Genomic DNA, 14,112 nt, shown 5'->3' with positions numbered 1-14,112 from the left:
GCTCATGCAGTTCTCCGTAATATGTAGTTCCATTATAACCCACAATTTGAGATTTTGCCCTTCTCATAAATCAAGTCTATTTTATTAAAGACTTATTTCAGACTGCACAAAGGAGTATAAATAGATAAATATTTATTTATCTAGTAGGGTTTACTCCATACCAGAGACACAAGTGTAGTAGCCATGTAAATGAAACTTTAAAAACCCCCACACCTTAACTGAAGTCTTAAGAGTATGTGTTTTAAAATGGAATGCACACTAAACCATATGAGAAAAATAGACTTAAAGTACTTGTACAAGCATGTATTCCTGTTTAGTTTTACTCAGATTTAACAGTGTCAAGATATCAAATTGTTCAGTTAGTAGCTTCTGGTTCTTTAGACATCCAGTGTTCAGGTATCACAAGCATCTCAATACTGCATTAATTGTCACCTTGGAATAAGATTTATAATTATTGAGGCAGAAAATTAAAATGAAGTCTCAGAGCTATGGCTAACTAATTTATCCTCTATCCCCTGTTTCAGCATTTGTGTTGTATAAATATAGAATGTTTTTAACAAACCAAAAGAAAGTTGCATATGATTTATGTTGAAAAATAATCTGTAAGATTTTAGATTTTTAATTATCTTTAAATTAGATCTTCAATTTACGTTTAAATCTTTAAATTTTTATCTTTAATTACTGGATGATCCTCAAAATGAACTCAGTATGAGATATTGATGCCTATTTTTTCAAAACACAGGTATCGTTTTAGGAGCTCCCTCTGTCTGTTCTAGACCCTTATTTTCTGGGTGTAAAAAAAAGAGGATTTAAAAGAATATTTTCCCTAATTTTTTATTTCATATTTTGTAAAGTGTTATAATAATATGTATTATTTTAATTCCAAGTTATTTCTTAAGAAATAGGATGTGCATTCTGCTTTAAGAAATTATGAAAATAAATGTTGACTTTTAAATTTAAATTTTAATTTTGTGTCAAGGATGCAAACAGCCCAAAAAATAAGACGAGAAGTATATTAGTTTGCAAGGTGAAACACGTGCCATTTTTCTTTTTCTACACTACTTAGCATTTAGTAATTACTTCTTAATTAATACAAAATATAGTTCTTCTACAAGTGTACTTTCATAAGGTCTTAAAGCTAAGCTATTGCAATGTCACAGCAAAAGCTGCATTCTGCACTCTTTATAAGTAAAACAATTCATTCTGCTCTTCCATGTGCTCCAAATATTCACCATATGGAGGGAAAAAAGACTTGCTATTTTTCTTTAAAATCTTTTAAAAACGAAAGTTACTGAATCAACAACCCCTGAGAAAAAAAACATCCATCCCAATTCCTCTTTTTTGTTGATGGTGGTCCACAAGCTGAACATGAGCCAGCAATGTGCCCTTACAGCAAAGGCAGCCATGAGCCTCTTGAGCTAAGTGTTAGAAAGATCATTTGTCAAAACATTAAAGGAAGTGATTACAGTGTAGATTTGAGGACCATCCAGGAGGCAGGGTCAGAAAGAGAACTTTAAACAAGTATATATAACATCATTCAGTCAGGGAGTGAAGGCCCAGGGCTGAGTTTGAACAGATGTCCTGGGCCTTTGGGCAGAGGTTGTAAGTGGAAATCCTATATATAAAATATAATACATGTAATAGGATAATATTATAAGCAATACAATTATATAATAAAAAAATAAATTATAAGAATATATAATATTACAAATAATAAAAACATGTCTAGAGTAATTTCATTTTTGTGGGCAAATCGGTTTAGCATGCAGCTATTGACCTGTTGCTCTAATCTGAAAGGTTGAAAATATGTGTTGCATTCTTTTGCATTATTCTGGGGTTTCTGTTCATTGGTAAATTACTGGTTTTCTTTACAGAGTGGTTCTACAATCTCCATCTTAAATTGGCAAAATCCATAATTCTGTGGATATTCTGCCCACCTCTGAAAAGATAAGTTTAAATGATATATACATTTGTGTGCATGTCTTTGTGCGCGTGCACGTGTGTTGTACATGTATGAAAATAAAGGGTGCATGTGTGTCTGCGTGCCTCTGTGTGTGCATGCATAAGCATACATTGCACCAGTGAGACTGCACCTTGCATACTGTGTACAGTTTTGGGCCCCTCACTACAGTAAAGACACGGAGGCACTGGAGTGTGTCCAGCTGGTGATGTGTCTGGAGCACAAGTCTTATGCAGAGGGGCTGAGGGAACTGGGGTGGTTTAGCCTGGAGAAAAGGAGACTGGGGGAGACCTCATCGCCCTCTACAACTACCTGAAAGCAGGTTGTAGTGAGGTGGGTGTTGGTCTCTTCTCCCAGGTAATGGGCAATAGGACAAGAGGAAATGGCCTCAAGTTGCATCAGGGGAGGTTTAGACTGGATATTAAGAAAAAATTCTTCACAGAAAGGGTTGTCAAGCATTGGAACAGGGTGCCCAGAGAAGTGGTTGAGCCCCCATCCCTGAAGGTATTTAAAAGATGGGTAGATATGGTGCTTAGGGACGTGGTTTAGTGGTGGACTTGGCAGCGTCAGGTTAAAGGTTGGACTCGATGATCTTAAAGGTCTTTTCCAACTTAAATGACTCTATGATTCTTATTGTGTGTGCTTGTGTGTGTGCATCAGGTCAGGGATTACAATCCAAAGTGCTTGAAATAAAGAGAGACTTGCACTGAAGTCTAGTAGAGTGGTGTTTTCACAGAGGAAGTCATGGAGAGAACTAGCAATTAAGCACTATGGATAATCAGCAACTCACTGCATCAGCTTCCCATGCCTTTTTTCTTTCGGTGTATAGACACAGACTTAGCCTATGGCTACACTGGACACTAGACAATACAAGAGCCTGTTCTATGGCCTTGAGACCAAATAGCACAACTGGCCACAGCAAATACCCGTAATAGTACTAGTACTACTACTCACACTTCCATAAACATATGTGGGTGGCCTACTGGGAACAGCCTCTGTCCCATGCTTACTCCCGTACTTTGACTAAGAAATTTTGAAGAGTGCTATAAGGTCTGGACCAAAATCATGCCTGCAAATAGCCTAACAACTTAATCTATTTCCAGTCTCCAGTCCTTGCTCTGAGCACAATTCAAATAGTATATATGCTTAGTTTAAATTGCTACATCCTTTTAAAAGGCAGATCTAAATTACTTTCACTAGGAAGGTAATATCTGAAAATAATAATACTTGAGACTTTGTGGGAGCACAGATAAATCCCTATTACTAAAAATCAATCATATATTGAAGCTCCATTTTGTTGAAAGGACTGTCCCTACTTGCAGTCTAAGAAAAAATAAATGGGGAACAGACAATACAAAGAGAATAAAAAGAAACAATGGATAGGCCAGTAATACTTCATAAATAGTATTTAGTCTATTTTATATGCATTCTCATACAGATTACAAAGCCTTCCATTATAATTGATGTAAAGAGGAAACCATGAAAACTTACATATTACATTGTAATCATCATTATGAACATAACAATATGAATTGATTTCATAATTTAAATGTTTCGAAACAGTTAAAACAATGCATTAATGACTAAGCTATAGCCCAAAACTCCCATCATCATAATTTGTATTTTTTATCTTCAGGTATTTTTTAATACAAGCTATATGCATAGAAATATATGCATACAAATAGCCTCAGGGACTTAGAAACTCTGAATTCACTGGGGCGAGAAGGGAAATGGTAAGAAAACAGTACATACCATTACAAGATGGCAATGCTCTGTTCCATGCTGGTTTTCCATCTGCACCGATTACACATGTTATAGTTGAAGGATCAATAATCCTATATCCAGAATCACACTGGTAAGTAATAGTTGAACCAAGCTTGAAGTCTGTTCCAATTCTTGTCCCATTCATGATGTTTCCAGGATCAAAACAAGCTTCCCGTGGCTTTTCTGTTAAAATGAATGAAAGGAAATCTATATACACTTCCAATTAAAACTGAACAATTAACAGTGTTTTTTCCAGTCAGTTTCATTTTTCAACAGCTTAATAATATATTTTTCTTGTTTCTGTATGCTTATTACAAGATCATGGGTATTTGCATTAGATTGCTTATCTGGCCAAGGAAATTATATTGAGAGGATCTAAACAACAGCATTTTCTTCCTACCTTCTGTTAGTAGAACTTTCCAAAAGTTGAATGACTCCGATGAAGTTTAGTAGTGTAGAAGAAAAACTACCATTTCTAGAATTCACCACTTAACACTATCACATTTTTTAACCAATTATCATGCTCAGTACTCAATAATTTCTGGTTAGAAAGCTGCCATACTATAGAACAATTTAAACATTAAAAATGCATTGTTCCTTTAAACTTCATACTTAAGAAGATCTAATAATACCTGGAGCTTGAAGGCTGACAAAATAAGCACAACAGTTGTATTCTGTCTTGAGCTAATGGGTACAAAATCTTTAAGTCAACATGAGTATAGACATCGATTTTAACAGGAGTAAGGATTTCTATCATAATCTTTGGCAAATTAAAATAACAAAGAAAAAGGCTTAAACACAACTTATTCCCTTTAAAATCTATGAAAATACTGTGTAATGTTACTTCTATAAACAATGTTATGCTAAGTATGTGAACTCTTTAGGAGGGAAGGATGTACCTAATACAAATAAAGTTCATTACAGGAGGCAAGGATTTTTTATTAAAAAAATTCCAGAGTCAAATTCATAAAGTTTATAGCATGTATCCTTCCCTTACTAAATGCTAATAATGCATGTATTTTAATGAAATACTTGAGGAATTTTATCAGAAAGCAAACTGGATGTCCATACTTAGAAATATAAAGTAATATATTTTATATAAAATAACATTAAATAATGAGCTTAGTAAAAATACTGAATTATTAAGCACAAAAGTACTGCCCATTGAATATAATAACTTTTAAAATATACTATTCTGCTCTTATATGTTATATTTTTTGTTCTTATTATTCTTTTAACTCCAGTTGCAGAGGCAAACATATCAGACTAAGCTAAGAACAGCAAATACACAGTGAAAATGTGTATGCATATTTTCAACAGGCATCTTTATCTCCTTCTGCTCAACTTGTCATTTTCTTTCTTTGCAGGCCAACATGATTTATTTATCTTTTGTTTCAAGTTAAGATAGGAACAAACAGACTAAGATTTCATCTATGACAATACAAACAATTACTTTGGGAAGAAAAACCTTGCCAATGTGGAGAATAATGCATGATGCTGGAAGGAACATGAAAACTAAATATAAAGATGATTTAACAGTTCTTTCTAACATGCCTCTCTTTCATTGGTATGTCATTTCTGTATTCTGTAGATATTTTTGTTCCTTCATTTTTGACATGTAAATCGAAAAGGTTCGCTTCCATTGTCAAGAACAAGAAGCTGAGGCAGCACCTCTGCTGATGAAAAATAGCTTGATAAATCTCAGTAGAGATGACAATCAAGCCAGAGACAACATCTGCAACCAGAAAAGAAACCAGCATTTAAACTGAGTGTATGTCTTTAATAAACAGTCATTGTAACTTATTCTCTGGATAGTAATAGGCCTTTGTTCATACCCCCCCCCAAAATGCAAATATTGTCCTGCAGTAGTTATTAAAAAATGTATATGCAGATTCAACAACAAAGTGGAAAGAAAAATGTATTGATATGTATCAGCAAAGAAGCAACAGCAGGCACGTATTGTAATTGGGTAAGACAATTCTATTATTATACAACTCTTTTCCAAATGCTACTTTTGATGTGTATCTTCTGTATCTCCTTTTTTTCTGGAAGACGAAAATGTGCGTAAGTAATGTGAAAGAGTTTTCATGAAATAGGATTTCTGTGTTCTTCCACACATTCACAGAAAATAGTTTTTAAAACCTACATCGATGCAAAGAGGTCTTTGGCAGTTCAGTATGAGTACATTCTAGAAGTAAACAGATTTGAATCTCAACAAATACTAACATTTCTTTCCCTTTATGTTTCCAGAGATTATGGCGAGAACAGTACCTTTATAATCAATGGCAAATCCTGACATTCCAACAGAAGCATCACTGCGAAAAGCCAGAAACAGGCTGTTACCACTGCTCTCTATTCTTTCAGGAGCCTGAGAGCCTTGAAAACTGCCAATTAGAGGACTGTTGGAATCTTCCCCTTCATAAATATGTAGAAAATCGTAACTGGGTTCCATATTGAAACTGAAAATAAAGGAAAAAGAGAATTAAGTCTTCATTTGTTTTTCATGAGTTAAAAGCTACTGTGACTGTGGCTGCCAATCTTCTGCCTAACACATTTTCTTCTCCAGAAATAAAAGTCTCTTTTAATATGATTCACAGTGAAAATTTACTAAATTTCAATGGAGTTCTCTTTACCATGAGCTGAACACCTTCAGCTTTCCAAAAGATCTAATATCAGGCCAACATGCAGGTTCTGTCTACAGTAAGCAGAAAGAAGCATATCCTCCCACTGATCTTAAAAACCTGCTCAAGATAGAATGAATCACCTGCTGCAGAAAGGCTGCCTTTAACCGTTGACCACAGGAATGATCAAAAAAACCAGCTTAAATTAAAAGTCCAGCTTTTAGTTGGCTATACTGAATGATAATAAATCCACCCATTACAAACATAAATTTACCATTTCAGAAACAAGGTGCTTTCAAATGGACAGAGCACTATCCTGGAACTTGCCTTTGTTCATACCCAAATTATATCTGACAGTTATGATAAATTAAATTGAATTATTATTCTCACTAAACCATCTACGCTATCCCATATTTGATGATATTTATATGTTTATACAAAGCAATTATGAAGATAATGTGAATGGTATGTCTTTCAGAGGAATTTAATTGAGATGAGTTCTGAGACAACATAAAGATAAAACCAGGCATTTTTATGAGAAATGTATACAGAGATAGATAAAAGGATATACTATGAACACTAAAGAAAATATAAGAAAAATAAAACTACATTAAAAAAAACAGGGAAGGACTCAGTCAAGTGAGTGAATTTTTTCTTTCTTATTATCTTTGTAAAAAAAAATAAATATTTGGCTTCTTTGCAAGTGTGGTAGTCAGCTGCTTTTATTTCTATTGCATCAGTTAGTACTGTTAGACACAAACTTTTCTAAATCAGTTAAGATAAAAAAGAACAATATCTTTAGCGAAGAAATTAGCAGTTTTTAAAAAATCCTAAAGTAATGTCAAATGGAAATGGCTTCATATAATTAATAATATTTTATGCCCTATCTTCAACAGGAAAAAGTAGCCAGAAAAATGCTTTGAAACTTTCGCTAAGACAGACCATTTTAGCTTACAGTTAGAAAAGTGGAAAGAAATAGCAGTCTACAGACCAAAACCAAGGAAAAGCAAATAGTACAGGGCAATAGTTTTCAATCTTTTGGCAGCCAACACACATTCGACAAAATATATTGCATCTCTATTCTCAGCCCACATTCCCATCTTATGCAGACACTGCTGCCTTCTCAAAGCTAGTTCCTTGAGAATAGTACAAGTCTTAGCTGTAGCATATTGCTTAACAATGAAAAAAAAAATTAGATAGAAGAAACAGGAAATGGTATGTTAAGAAAGTAGATTTTGCAGATGTCAAAGAAACATTACCCTTCATCATCTACCAAAGGTCTTGGGAGTCTGCGGAGGTGCCTGCTGACTGGAAACTAGCCAGTGTTATTCCAATCTACAAAAAGGGCATGAGGGAAGATGCAGAGAACTACCGGCCTGTTTAGACTAACCTTAGCTCCTGGAAAAATTATGGAAAAGATTATACTGGGTACTATTGAAAGGCATTTAAAGAATAATGCAATCCTCAGGCACAGTCAACATAGATTCACAAAGGGAAAATCCTGTTTAACTAATCTGATATCATAGAATTGTTTAGGTTACAAAAGACCTCTACAATCATCAAGTCCAACCGTTAACCTAACACTGCCATCCCACCACTAAACCATGTTCCTAAGCACCTCATCTACCCATCTTTGAAATACCTCCAGGGATGGGGACTCGACCACTTCCCTGGGCAGCCCATTCCAGAGCCTGACAACCCTTTCTGTGAAGAAATTTTTCCTAACGTCTAACCTAAACCTGCCCTAGCACAACTTCAGACCATTTCCCCTCATCCCCCATGATCAGGGAGAAGAGACCGCCCCCCACCTCGCTGCAGCCTCCTTTCATGTAGTTGTAGAGGGCGATAAGGTCTCCCCTCAGCCTCCTCTTCTCCAGACTAAACAACCCCAGTTCCCTCAGCCGCTCCTCATAAGGCTCCAGACTGTGCTCCAGACCATATTCTTCTATGGTAAGGTGACTCGCCTAGTGGATGAAGGGAAGGTGGTAGATGTAGGTTTTCAGATTTTAGTATGGCTTCTGATACTGTCCCTCACAGCATCCTTCTGAACAAGCTGTCCACCTGTGGGATTAGTAGGTTCATGGTGCACTGGGTGAAGAACCTGATGAAGGGCAGAGCTCAAAGGGTTAGAGTGAATGGGTCTACATCTGGCTGGCGACCAGTCACCAGTGGTGTTCCTCAGGGTTCAATTCTAGGGCCAGTTCTGTTCAATATATGTATCAATGACCTGGATGCAAGAGTTGACTGCACCATAAGCAAGTTTGCTGATGATAACAAACTGGTAGGTTCTGTTGACCTAAGGGATGAGATGCCTTGCAGAGGGATCTAGATAGATTGGGGCATCGGGCAATCATTAACAAGATGAAATTTAACTAAAGTCCAAATACCAGATTCTGTACCTGGGATGGAGCAATGCTGGGCACAAGTGTAAACTGGGAGAGGAGTGGCTGGAGAGCAGCCCAGCAGAAAGAGATCTGGGGGTGCTGGTGGACAGCAGGCTCGCTCTGAGTCACCAGTGTGCCTGGGCAGCCAAGAGGGCAAACCACATCCTGGGGCGCATCAAACACAGCACAACCAGACGGTCAAAAGTAGTGATCATCCCGCTGTACCCAGCATTGGTGCTGCCTCACCTACAGTACTGTATGTAGTTCTGGGCCTCACAATTTAAGAAGGATGTGAAGGTCCTTGAATGCATCCAGAGGAAAGCAACAAAGCTGGTGAAAGGGCTGGAAGGCATGCCTTGTGAGGAGCAGCTAAGAACTTTGGGCTTGTTTAGTATGTAGAAAAGGAGACTGAGGGGTGACCTCATTGCTGACAGTGCATTAAGTTATGTGTGTTCTAACATTAAATATATTTGTAAAACTATCTCAATTTACTTTTCTATTACAAAGTTATCAACATGTATTTGCACACTTTTCCATTAAATATGAATTCACATTACTCTTATGATCCATTTATACTAGAAATACAGTACTATTAAAAAAAAAAGTCAGTTTTCCATTTTGTCTGTTTAACACCTATATGTATACAGATAATAGTGTTTGTTTTCCCCTCCTTCTTCATTTGTGTTCCAATTTTTTTTTTATCAGTTTTGTCAAAATATTTGTAAGATTAACAACCCCACAACCTACACTTTAAAAGGCCCTATATCACCATCAGTAAGAAGATGGTTGAGTTTCCAAGAATATTCTCCAACATCAGATAGTTTTGTAAAAGGTAGTGCCAAAAACCTGAGGAGCTATGGCATAACCTTTTATTCAAGTTTCAAAGGAAGATTTCTGTCTGGGGAATTTAAGAACTGCTAGCACAGAATATCAGATTTAGAAAAGACTTAGGCACTCCAATGTGCACTACTGGACTGAAATTACTTATAAAATATACTGGAAATACAGCATAAACTGCAAATTCCATACTTATATTTCTTAAAATAGAATTCACAAACCAACCTGAATACTGAGTAACTATAAGTTTCTTTCGTCTTACTCGAAATGGAGCATTTGAGCTGATTATTTAGGCAGTCCACAGAATATGCTGCTTACCATACCTTTAATGTGACATTTTCAAGAGTGTAATTAGTGGAGAACTATTCTCATCCCTTAATGCTATTTGATCAAATACCTGAAGAACAGAATTATCATATTCTTCATTATATAATTTCAAGTACCTTACGCTTTGATCCTTTAATTTCTTGTGCATCAATATTTTATCAGAAAACATATTGCATTCAGTCAACAAAAGAAACTGTGGGGGGCTTTTTTTTGTTTTGGTGTTTTGTTTTTTTTAAAACCAGTGCAAATATTATAGAACAAAATTCTGAACATGCCATTGCCTCTTCCTAAAAGAATCAGAATTGATCACTATCCCACTGAAGTCAACAGCAATATTACTACTCTTAGCTTAAAAAAATCACACTTCGGTCAGAGAATAATAAAATAAAAAAAAAAAAATTGCATTTGCGTACATGGATATAGCAGGCTAGATGATTATGTAGGCCTGATTCAAATAGAAATGATAAATTGAACACATGAATATGACTATATCCCTGAATTTCAATTTGGTTAAAAATCTGTGAAACAAATATAGGTTGATAATGGAACACTGAGTAAATAAAACTTAAAATTATTGGACAACATTATCTAGATGTCTTTCATTTCTTGACTAAGTAGACCAATTTTTTTTTTTTTTTCTGATCTATGCACTGCAAGCATAATGTGTTTAGTCTTTATTTGTAAAAACCTTTAAGAACTGAGTTACAGCCAGGTTTCCACTATAGTTCAAGTCTCTACTGTGAAGTACAACATAAATCAAAGCATTTCTACAAATCAACGTTGCTTTTCAAATATCTTTGTTTCATAGGTCACAGAAAGTTTTGTTGCTCAGGAATATATTTGATATCAAAAGTGCCATACTACTGTATTATTTTATGTTATTTGGAAGCAATGGTATAGCACATATTAGATGCATGCTCCAGGACTTAGCCAGAGAACATAATTAAAAGCTTTAAGAAGTGATAAATGATGCCATTTTTAGAAGTGACATTTAAAATCCTGTTAAACAGAGGCATTCATCTAGAAATGGTACCTTTTGAATATCAAGGCAATGACAAAGTCAGGGTTTACTTTTATTCTCCAGTCACATTCTTTCCCAGGAGGATAAGACTGTGGATAGTTAGGTGATAAAATAACTCCTGCTGGGCCTGTCAGGTTTCCTCCACATGCAGCTGTCACAATGTAAAAATAAATAGGAATACAGTCACATGTTAAATTCACAAGCATATATTAGCTTAGTTACAAAAAATAATAATAATTGAAAACAAATGAGAGCTTTCCCACTTCCAGCTAGCAAACATTTTTGTATTTTCCTTAAAAAACTAACCTCTTCATATTCAAAAGAAGCACAAGAAAAGCTCTTTCTAAAGGAATAAAAATATGAAATTACATAGAAAGTCCTATATATTCTTGCTATTACTTAATCCCATCTCTATCAGGCTGAAGTATTTCTTATGCACTGAAAGTACTTTAAGAACTGGGAAAGCTCAATAGCAGAATTCAGGATGCAGTTTTTTTAACTGTAGATGTAACAGTTTGATTCACTCAGTAAAGATATTATGCAAATCAATAATCAAATATATTAATTTAGTTACCATAAATTGAACATTACATTTAAACAAATAAGGAACTTCCAAAGATGATAATCACATAGGAGTCAACATGGGCTGCTTCTACATTACCAAGTCACGCAAACTGATAGGAACACATCCGTAGTGAAAAACAGTTGGTACTGAGGATTTGGAACCTGCATTAAACACTTTAAAAAAGGATTTTTTCAAGCCATTGCTATTCTAGCCCAATGGACTGAATGCTCCCTAGATATTGGAGTATAACAGGTGCACTCATAGAACACATCTTGCAGTTTAGTTTCATTCAAAAGCTCCAAGAAAATTCAAATAATGAACTAAAGCATGAGCAAGAAAATTTACCTGGAAAACATGTTCTTAACCACAATGAAAACATTAATGAAGACATTCCTCTTGTGATATTTATGAAAACAAACTAAACCTTTTTTTTTTCCCCTCCATTATTTATTTATTTGTTTATTTATTTAAACATTTAGTATATTTATATATCTGGGGGGTTTTGTGTCTGTAATTTTGGTCTTTTAGACATTAATTTTGACCCATGTTGTGGGATTTTTGTGGGTTTTTTTCTTTAATTTTTATGTCTTTTTGGCTTTATTCACAAATAATGGTTGTAGGAAATGTTTCACATGTTCCGTATGTGTGTTGAGGATTTACCCTGAGATAAACATGATCAAAGTTATAAAGTACAAATAGAGCAGAAAACATTAAACAATCAGGAATGGAAGTTGCACAACGTTCAGAGTAATGAGTTGTAGAGTTATTAAATGTAAATATTTTTTTAAATTTATAAGTCAGCATGCTGAAATAAGGTCTTTATGGTAATTTTTAGAACTACATATAAAGGCTTTAAAGAACCCTTAAGTTTTCTAATATCGTCATGTCTACAGTAAAGATTACTTTAATCTGCTTTCCCCTTCCAAGTCACCTTGAATATATGGAAAAATAACATTACATATATATTTTTTGCCCAAGGGTACTCTCTCTCTTTCCTTCTTTATTTCATTCTTTGTGTTTAGGTTTTTTTTTTTTTTTTTTTACTAGACTTTGAAGAAATATGGAATGATTATAATTGGTAATTACAGAAAGAGTATGATTCTTCTAGACCTTTAGGCATGAGATGTCTTTTATTTTTTATTTTTGTTTATTTTTAATTTGTGAATAGTCCCAGTGTGTTTAGTAAACATTCTCATGCTGTTATTTATACATTGCACACAAGGTATCCAGAAGACAATGTTCAGAATAAATAATACTCCAAATCTAGTATGTCATATAGAATCTAGATATATACCAGATATATCTAGTATATCATCTATATGCTAGATGATATAGTTAGAGACACCATCCTGCATTACCCTGACTCCTTACCAGTATTTTTGAGATATCTGTAAACACTTTAGAGAAACAGAAGGACTGCAGTTGTTTGGGGCTTTGCTGTTTTGGAAAATGGCTTGTAGAAATAAAAACGTTATGCTTATTTCAGTGGTATTAAAACATTGTATCTGGTTTGGGGGATCATTAAAGTAAGTCTTCATTTAATTATAAATCAATAGGCAACAAAAGCATAAAGATTTAAAAAAATATTATACCTAGCAGATAATTTTTCACAGATGTTGATTAATCTTAGAAGAGCTACAGCAACAACTTTAAAATATATTTCAGCAAGACTTCTAAGCCTTAAATTATTAGTCTGCTGACCAGAACCTTAGAGAAACCTTTATGCCATATAGGACTACAGAACCAAGAATCACAACTTGTTTCAAATAAAGATCTCCCACCCTCTCCTGGTGTTATTGAAATATATCTCATTTCTTTCAACAGCATTGTCACTTGGACCCTCTTATCTGCATCTACCTTTCCCAACAAGCATCCTGCTTCAGAAAAAAATATCTTTAGCTTCCTAGGGATTGCACAGGTTGGGTATTTAATCTATAAGAGAATTCAGAAAATTTTCAGAATAAATAATGAACACAGTTTATATAACTAAATTATTATATACAAGACCATTTTAACGAGACCATTTAAACAAGAAAATATTTTTTACCCACCTCTTCCATTTAATTATTTGTATTAGACTTTGTAATTTTTAAACTTGTATTAATTTTAAAGAATAGAATAGCAAGAAAATTACATCCAAAACCAATGTTAATCTTGAGAATGCAGCTGTCATTAAACATAAGTATGAAATAACTGGGTTCAGCAAAAAGCATCACTCCAGCATTAGCACCATATGCCCACTAGTTGAACAAGAAATCTGATTGTGGTGGTTTGACCCTGGCTGGATGCCAGGGGCCCACCAAAGCCACTCTATCACTCCCCGCTAACCGCACAGAGGAGAGAAAAGTAGATCAAAGGGCTCGTGGGTCGAGATAAGGACAGGGAGAGATTATTTGTCAGTTACCATCACAGGCAAAACAGACTCAACTTGATAAAATTAATTAAATTTATTATCAATCAAAATCAGAGAAGGAGAGGATAAAAACTGCTAAATCTTAAAACACCTCCCCCTCACCCCTACTTTCTTCCTGGACTCAACTTCACTCCCAGTTTCTCTACCTACTCCCCCCCAGCGGCGCAGGGGGATGGGAATGGGGGTTGGGGTCAGTTCATCACACGTTGTCTCTGCCGCT

General features: G+C 34.9%; 1 protein-coding gene across 1 annotated transcript in view; it reads right to left on the bottom strand.

Moving 5' to 3' along the window:
* Window positions 1-14,112, bottom strand: part of CSMD1 (CUB and Sushi multiple domains 1) — a gene marked incomplete at its 5' end in the record, with an annotated part of 480,927 nt that overhangs the window by 202,188 nt on the left and 264,627 nt on the right. Inside the window, 3 exons of the mRNA XM_009646490.1 lie at window positions 3,713-3,907; window positions 5,996-6,183; window positions 10,927-11,065. Coding sequence (XP_009644785.1) covers window positions 3,713-3,907; window positions 5,996-6,183; window positions 10,927-11,065 — 522 coding nt within the window. The remainder of the gene's footprint in view (window positions 1-3,712; window positions 3,908-5,995; window positions 6,184-10,926; window positions 11,066-14,112) is intronic.

The sequence above is a fragment of the Egretta garzetta genome, unplaced genomic scaffold (assembly GCF_000687185.1).
Source record: "Egretta garzetta isolate BGI_Z169 unplaced genomic scaffold, ASM68718v1 scaffold601, whole genome shotgun sequence".
In the NCBI taxonomy this organism is placed as follows: Eukaryota; Metazoa; Chordata; class Aves; order Pelecaniformes; family Ardeidae; genus Egretta; species Egretta garzetta.
This window is presented reverse-complemented; position numbering and strand designations above follow the sequence as displayed.